The sequence below is a fragment of the Colossoma macropomum genome, unplaced genomic scaffold (genome assembly GCF_904425465.1).
Source record: "Colossoma macropomum unplaced genomic scaffold, Colossoma_macropomum, whole genome shotgun sequence".
Taxonomy (NCBI): Eukaryota; Metazoa; Chordata; class Actinopteri; order Characiformes; family Serrasalmidae; genus Colossoma; species Colossoma macropomum.
The window spans coordinates 1,050,363-1,057,862 of NW_023494786.1; the positions used below are offsets into that span (position 1 = coordinate 1,050,363).

At 43.4% G+C, this 7,500-nt stretch overlaps 1 protein-coding gene across 1 annotated transcript in view; it reads right to left on the reverse strand.

The window, feature by feature from the left end:
* The window catches only part of fat3a (FAT atypical cadherin 3a), a 224,554-nt gene that overhangs the window by 91,135 nt on the left and 125,919 nt on the right, over positions 1-7,500 (reverse strand). Inside the window, exon 6 of the mRNA XM_036557265.1 lies at positions 7,367-7,500. This exon is cut by the window's right edge and continues 65 nt beyond it. Within this exon, the coding sequence (XP_036413158.1) occupies positions 7,367-7,500 (134 nt within the window). The remainder of the gene's footprint in view (positions 1-7,366) is intronic.

The window sequence follows — 7,500 nt, forward strand, 5'->3', positions numbered from 1 at the left end:
AAATTAGTTGTATGTGGTTCTATGTGGCACTAAAAAGCTGCCAAAAATCTTCTCTAAACTATCATAAAACAGCGTCTCAGTCATCAGGCAGTGAATTCACAACCATCTACTGTAGTAACTTTCTGTGAGGGAGCTTTTAGAGGGGGACGTCTGGTTCCTATCACCACCACTGTGAACAGTTCTGACATTTCTCTAGAACAGAGCGTTTCACACCAAACCACTCTGAACGGCTCTGTTTACATCTTAACTGTTAAATTATTCAGGAATTTTGAAATATTGGTGGACTTTTCTTTCAAATCTGCACAGAGTGGACTGAGGAGCGGAGTCTGATCTGAGGTCTGTTTGGCGCAGTGCTGATTTGGATGCACACTGAGTTCCAGACGCAAAGAGAGAGAGAGAGAGAGAGAGAGAGAGAGAGAGAGAGATGAAGGGGAGGATGCTAAGGAGTCACACGAGGAAAACCAAGAAAGAGAAAGAGAGAACAGAAGGAGATGCAGTCGGAGCGGGAGACGGAGAGAGAGAGAGAGGGAGAGAGAGAGAGTAGAGGAGAAACAATGTACTGCAAAGTCAGAACAAAACCCACTTTTCTAAACCGTTCAGCAGCTGAAGAGCTGGTTGCCTTTTGCTCTCACCCTTCGCTCAATCATCTCTTCATTCATCCACCTGTCCATGCTACTCTATCCATTCACTCCTCTACCCATCCAGCCATCCATCCATCAATGCTTCAGACCTGCTAACCTTGGGAAAACATTTTGTGTAGCACAATAGTGTAACGCTAAAACACACACACACACACACACACACACACACACACACACACAGAGACATCCCGTTAAATTTCTACGTTATTTCTTCAGCATGTTCACTCGTTTTTCTCATCCTGCCATGATCTGCTCCTCTAGTGATTAAATATCTACAACCCACGTGCCAAACAGATCAGGCCCGTCGCACGATCCAATCCGGCCCTCGAAATGATTTTGATCGTCTGTTGTTATCAGCCCCTTTCACAATGAGCTGCACTACAATCCCCAGCATCCCCTCAGAAACTGATCCTAAAAATTAACTAGAAAGTTCAGTTCATGAACGAATTACATTATAATGTTAAATTGGTGTTGATAGTTGCTAAAGTTGTTCTTAGCTGGTGCTAGGTAGTTGCCATGGTATCCAAGGTAATGGGTAAGGTGTTGCTAGGTGGTTGCTATGCTATAAAATACACTTGTACCTCAAATCCACTGCTTCCTGAAATCCACTGCCACCTTAAACCTTCTGCTACTTTAAATTCACTGCTACCTTGAATGCACTGCCACCTAAAATTCAGTGCTACGTTAAATGCAGTGCCACCTTATATTCCAGCCAGACGGAGAGAGAAGTTGAAGGAGAGGAATAAAAACGTTTCACGTCGATGTCGATTTTCAGCCTCTTGAAATGACTGATGTACAGCATTAGTCATCCTACTTGATACTTGGGATGAACGCAGCGCTGCGATTGGTTGAACTCTTCTTCTTCTTCTTTTTTTTTTGGAAGGCTGGAGGCCGCTGCCGCTTTCTGTTAGAGTAATGCACGTGCACAACTGGACTCGATTACACTCATCCATCCATCCATCCATCCAATATTCTGACTATTCATTCATTTCTCCAACCACCATTCATTCATCATCCATCCATTCCTCCATTTCTCTAACCATTGATCTATTCCTCCAACCACTCATCCATCCATCCATCCATCCATTCCTCCAACTACTCATCCATCCATCCATTCCTTTAACCATTCATCCCTTACTCCAACAAACCATCCATCCATCCTTTCTTTGACCATCTTAAGTGGAGTCTGGTGCTCTGACTGTATGGAGTGTCAGTGAATCTCTCTGTAATTTTACAGTACAGAGTGTAGATAGAGAGAGAGAGAATAAAGGAGGATTGAGAAAGACAGATAGGAAAGAGAAAGAGAAAAAAGGGAGAGAGATTAAGTTTTCTGTGGTTTTGATTAACATATAGATAGCTTTAACTGCAGCGAGAGAAACGACACTGAGAATTAAACACACACTCACACTCACACTCACACATACTCACACATACACACTCACACACACACACACTCACACACACACACACACTCACACACATACACACTCACACACATACACACTCACACACATACACACTCACATTCACACATACTCACACATACACTCACACTCACACACACTCACACACACACACACTCACACACACACACACTCACACACATACACACTCACACACATACACACACACTCACACACATACACACTCACACACATACACACTCACATTCACACATACTCACACATACACACTCACACACATACACACACACTCACACACATACACACTCACACACATACACACTCACATTCACACATACTCACACATACACACTCACACACACACACACACACACTCACACACATACACACTCACACACATACACACTCACATTCACACATACTCACACATACACACTCACACACATACACTCACACTCACACACACTCACACACATACACACTCACACACATACACACTCACACACACACACACACACTCATACACATACACACTCACACACACACACACACTCATACACATACACACTCACACACATACACACTCACATTCACACATACTCACACATACACACACACACATACACACACTCACACTCACACAACACACTCACACTCACACTCACAACACACTCACACACACTCACAACACACTCACACACACATACACACACACTCACACAAATACACACTCACACACATACACACTCACACACTCATTCGCAAACACACTCACTCGTATACACACCCACATACACTCACACAGAGGCGTTACTGTATTAAAACTCGATCAGTGCTGTGTTTGACGCTGTGTTTGACGCTGTTTTTAACGCTGTGTTTGACGCTGTGTTTAACGCTGTGTTTAACGCTGTGTTTGACGCTGTGTTTAGAGCTTCAGCGAAACTCCCCTCACTGTGTCAGAATATTTCCATAACAGTCATACAGAGAAAAACATGCTTCAGTCTGTGAACTGAAGAGCAGAATAAGCAGATTTACACAGCTTTAAAGAGCCCATACTCTACGTTTAAAGGGCCCATACTCTACGTTTAAAGAGCCCATACTCTACGTTTAAAGAGCCCATACTCTACGTTTAAAGAGTCTATACTCTACGTTTAAAGAGCCCATACTCTACGTTTAAAGAGTCTATACTCTACGTTTAAAGAGCCCATACTCTACGTTTAAAGATCCCATACTCTACGTTTAAAGGGCCCATACTCTACGTTTAAAGAGCCCATACTCTACGTTTAAAGAGCCCATACTCTACGTTTAAAGAGTCTATACTCTACGTTTAAAGAGCCCATACTCTACGTTTAAAGAGCCCATACTCTACGTTTAAAGAGTCTATACTCTACGTTTAAAGAGCCCATACTCTACGTTTAAAGAGCCCATACTCTACGTTTAAAGAGTCTATACTCTACGTTTAAAGAGCCCATACTCTACGTTTAAAGAGCCCATACTCTACGTTTAAAGAGTCTATACTCTACGTTTAAAGAGCCCATACTCTACGTTTAAAGAGCCCATACTCTACGTTTAAAGAGTCTATACTCTACGTTTAAAGAGCCCATACTCTACGTTTAAAGATCCCATACTCTACGTTTAAAGGGCCCATACTCTACGTTTAAAGAGCCCATACTCTACGTTTAAAGAGCCCATACTCTACGTTTAAAGAGTCTATACTCTACGTTTAAAGAGCCCATACTCTACTTTTAAAGAGCCCATACTCTACGTTTAAAGAGCCCATACTCTACGTTTAAAGAGCCCATACTCTACGTTTAAAGAGCCCATACTCTACGTTTAAAGAGTCCATACTCTACGTTTAAAGAGTCTATACTCTACATTTAAAGAGCCCATACCCTACGTTTAAAGAGCCCATACTCTACGTTTAAAGAGCCCATACTCTACGTTTAAAGAGCCCATACTCTACGTTTAAAGAGTCTATACTCTACGTTTAAAGAGCCCATACTCTACGTTTAAAGAGCCCATACTCTACGTTTAAAGAGTCTATACTCTACGTTTAAAGAGTCTATACTCTACGTTTAAAGAGCCATACTCTACGTTTAAAGGGCCCATACTCTACGTTTAAAGAGTCTATACTCTACGTTTAAAGAGTCTTTACTCTACGTTTAAAGAGTCTATACCCTACATTTAAAGAGCCATACTCTACATTTAAAGGGCCCATACTCTACGTTTAAAGAGTCTACACTCTACGTTTAAAGAGCGTATATTCTACGTTTAAAGAGACCATACTCTACGTTTAAAGAGCCCATACTCTACGTTTAAAGAGTCCATACTCTACGTTTAAAGAGTCCATACTCTACATTTAAAGAGTCTATACCCTACATTTAAAGAGTCTATACTCTACGTTTAAAGATTCTATACTCTACGTTTAAAGAGCCCATACCCTACGTTTAAAGAGCCCATACCCTACGTTTAAAGAGCCCATACTCTATATTTAAAGGGCCCATACTCTATATTTAAAGGGCCCATACTCTACGTTTAAAGAGCCCATACTCTATATTTAAAGAGCCCATACTCTATATTTAAAGGGCCCATACTCTACGTTTAAAGAGCCCATACTCTATATTTAAAGGGCCCATACTCTATACCCTATGGGATTCTAGATTAATATGCTAGCGCTAAGGTAATGGCGGTTAAAATTAAAATTTTTGGCCGTTCAACATTAAACATGGAAAAGAAATTAAACATGTCTGTGGTCAAGTCCGCACACACACACACACACACACACACACACACACACACACACACACACACACACACACACACACACTCAAACAGAGAGTGATGTGTTTATACAGCTTTGCAAGGATCATTTCAAACACAGTAAACTTTACTATAACAGACACTACAGACTGTACAGACTCTCTCTCTCTTACTTTCCCATTCTATCTCTTTTTCTCACTCTCTCTTTCTGTCCTTTTTTTTCTTTCACTTGCCTCTCTGTCCTATATGTCTCTTTTTCTCTCTCTTCTCTTTCTCTCTCCTATCTGTCTTGCTCCCTTCTTTCTCTGTCCTTTTCTCCTTCTCTCTCTCATTCTCTCTCACTTTCTCTGTCCTCTTTCTGTCCTTCTCTCTCTTGTTTGCACTTTTCTCCCCTGTCTCATTTTTTTTCTCTCTGGCCTTTTCTTTCTCCATTCTCTCTTTATGTCTCTTTCTATCCATTTCTCTCTCTCTTTCCATTTCTTATCTTTGTCTCTCTCTTTTTTGCTCTTTTCTCTCCCTTGTGTCTCTGTCTTTCTCTCTGTCTCTGTCTCTTTTTGTCTCTCCCTCTCTGTCCTTCTCTCTGTCTCTCCCTCTCTGTCCTTCTCTCTGTCTCTCTCTCTCTGTCTCTCTCTTAACTCCACTGTTATTTCTCCTTATGCCTCTCTCTCCCTCTCTCTCTGTCTCTCTCTCTCTTTCTATGTCTCTCTCTCTCTTTCTCTGTCTGACCTTTTATGAACAGCAGAAAGTTTTTAATGAGGCTCTATGCGTCCTGCTGGTGAGCAGCAGGGGATTGTGGGAAAGGAGGCGGTGTGTAAAATGAAACCCGTCAATCAAAAGCGGAATCGCCAGCGGAACGTTCACTCGGCCAATCAGCAGCGGCGTTTACCCGTCTGATGTCACACTGCGCGGGGCAGGGGTCTGTCTTAGTGAGGGGCCCTGACTGAACTTCAGCTTCAGTAACTGAACAAACTCGATTTTTACATCAATGACGAAGAGCCGATCAGTGAAACGGGAGCTGAGCGTCTTATTTTAGAAGGCTGTTCCTGATTGGTCAGAAGACTGTTCCTGATCGGTCAGAGGACTGTTCCTGATTGGTCAGAAAACTGTCCCTGATTAGTCAGAAGACTGTTCCTGATTGGTCAGAAAACTGTCCCTGATTAGTCAGAAGACTGTTCCTGATTGGTCAGAAAACTGTCCCTGATTAGTTAGAAGACTATTCCTGATTGGTCAGACGGCTGTTCCTGATTAGTCAGAAGTCTGTTCCTGATTAGTCAGAAAACTGTTCCTGATTGGTCAGAAGACTGTTCCTGATTGGTCAGAAGGCTGTTCCTGATTGGTCAGACGGCTGTTCCTGATTGGTCAGAGGGCTGTTCCTGATTAGTCAGAAGGCTGTTCCTGATTAGTCAGAAGACTGTTCCAGATTGGTCACAAGGTTGCCTCTGACTGGTCAGAGGGCTGTTCCTGATTGGTCAGACAGCTGTTCTTGATTGGTCAGAAGGCTGTTCCTGATTAGTCAGAAGACTGCTCCTGATTGGTCAGAAGGCTGTTCCTGATTAGTCAGAAGGCTGTTCCTGATTGGTCAGAAGGCTGTTCCTGCTTAGTCAGAAGACTGTTCCTGATTAGTCAGAAGGCTGTTCCTGATTAGTCAGAAGGCTGTTCCTGATTAGTCAGAAGACTGTCCCTGATTGGTCAGAAGGCTGTTCCTGATTAGTCAGAAGACTGTTCCTGACTGTTCACAAGGTTGCCTCTGATTGGTCAGAGGGCTGTTCCTGATTGGTCAGACAGCTGTTCCTGATTAGTCAGAAGACTGTTCCTGATTGGTCAGAAGACTGTTCCTGATTGGTCAGAAGTCTGTTCCTGATTAGTCAGAAGACTGTTCCTGATTGGTCAGAAGGTTGCCTCTGATTGGTCAGAAGGCTGTCCATGATTGGTCAGAAGTCTTTCTCTGATTGGTCAGAAGCTCATCCCTGATTGGTCAGAAGGCTATCCCTGATTGGACAGAAGCTCATCCCTGATTGGCTAGAAAGTTGTCCCTATCTTGTCAGAAGTCATCCCTGATTGGTCAGAAGCTCATCCCTGATTGGACAGAAGCTCATCCCTGATTGGCTAGAAAGTTGTTCCTATCTTGTCAGAAGTCATCCCTGACTGGTCAGAAGGGTGTTCCTGATTAGTCAGTATGTTTATGATCCAAAATCCTGAACTCAAACTGCCTTGGAACAAGTCAGGTGTGGTGCAGAAGTTGCCACGGCGATGTGTCCCAGTTGTGAGACCGTAAATGACCAAGCTAAGCATTAGTAAAGTTGGCTGGCTAAGCAAGACATCCTGCTCCTATCCTCTAACTCAGACTCAAACAGTGCAGTGTTTGTGTAGATAAACACAGCCGCAGGCACACTTTCCTCCTTCTCTTCCTCCTTATGATGTCCTGCCAAAAGTGCTAAAAGGCTTCAGACCCCCCTCATCACCCCCCCCACACACACACACACACATTCACACACTGTAAAGCTCCAGCCCAGCGCAGTGTTTGATTGACAGCCCCCTCACCCGTGCGTGGGTTGATGCTGAAGAAGTTCTGCGGGTTGCCGCTGGCGATGCGGAAGGAGAGGCGGGGCTCCGTTGCCATGGCGTCCGGATCCTGAGCTTGGATCTGGATGATGGACAGATCTTTGGGAGAGTTC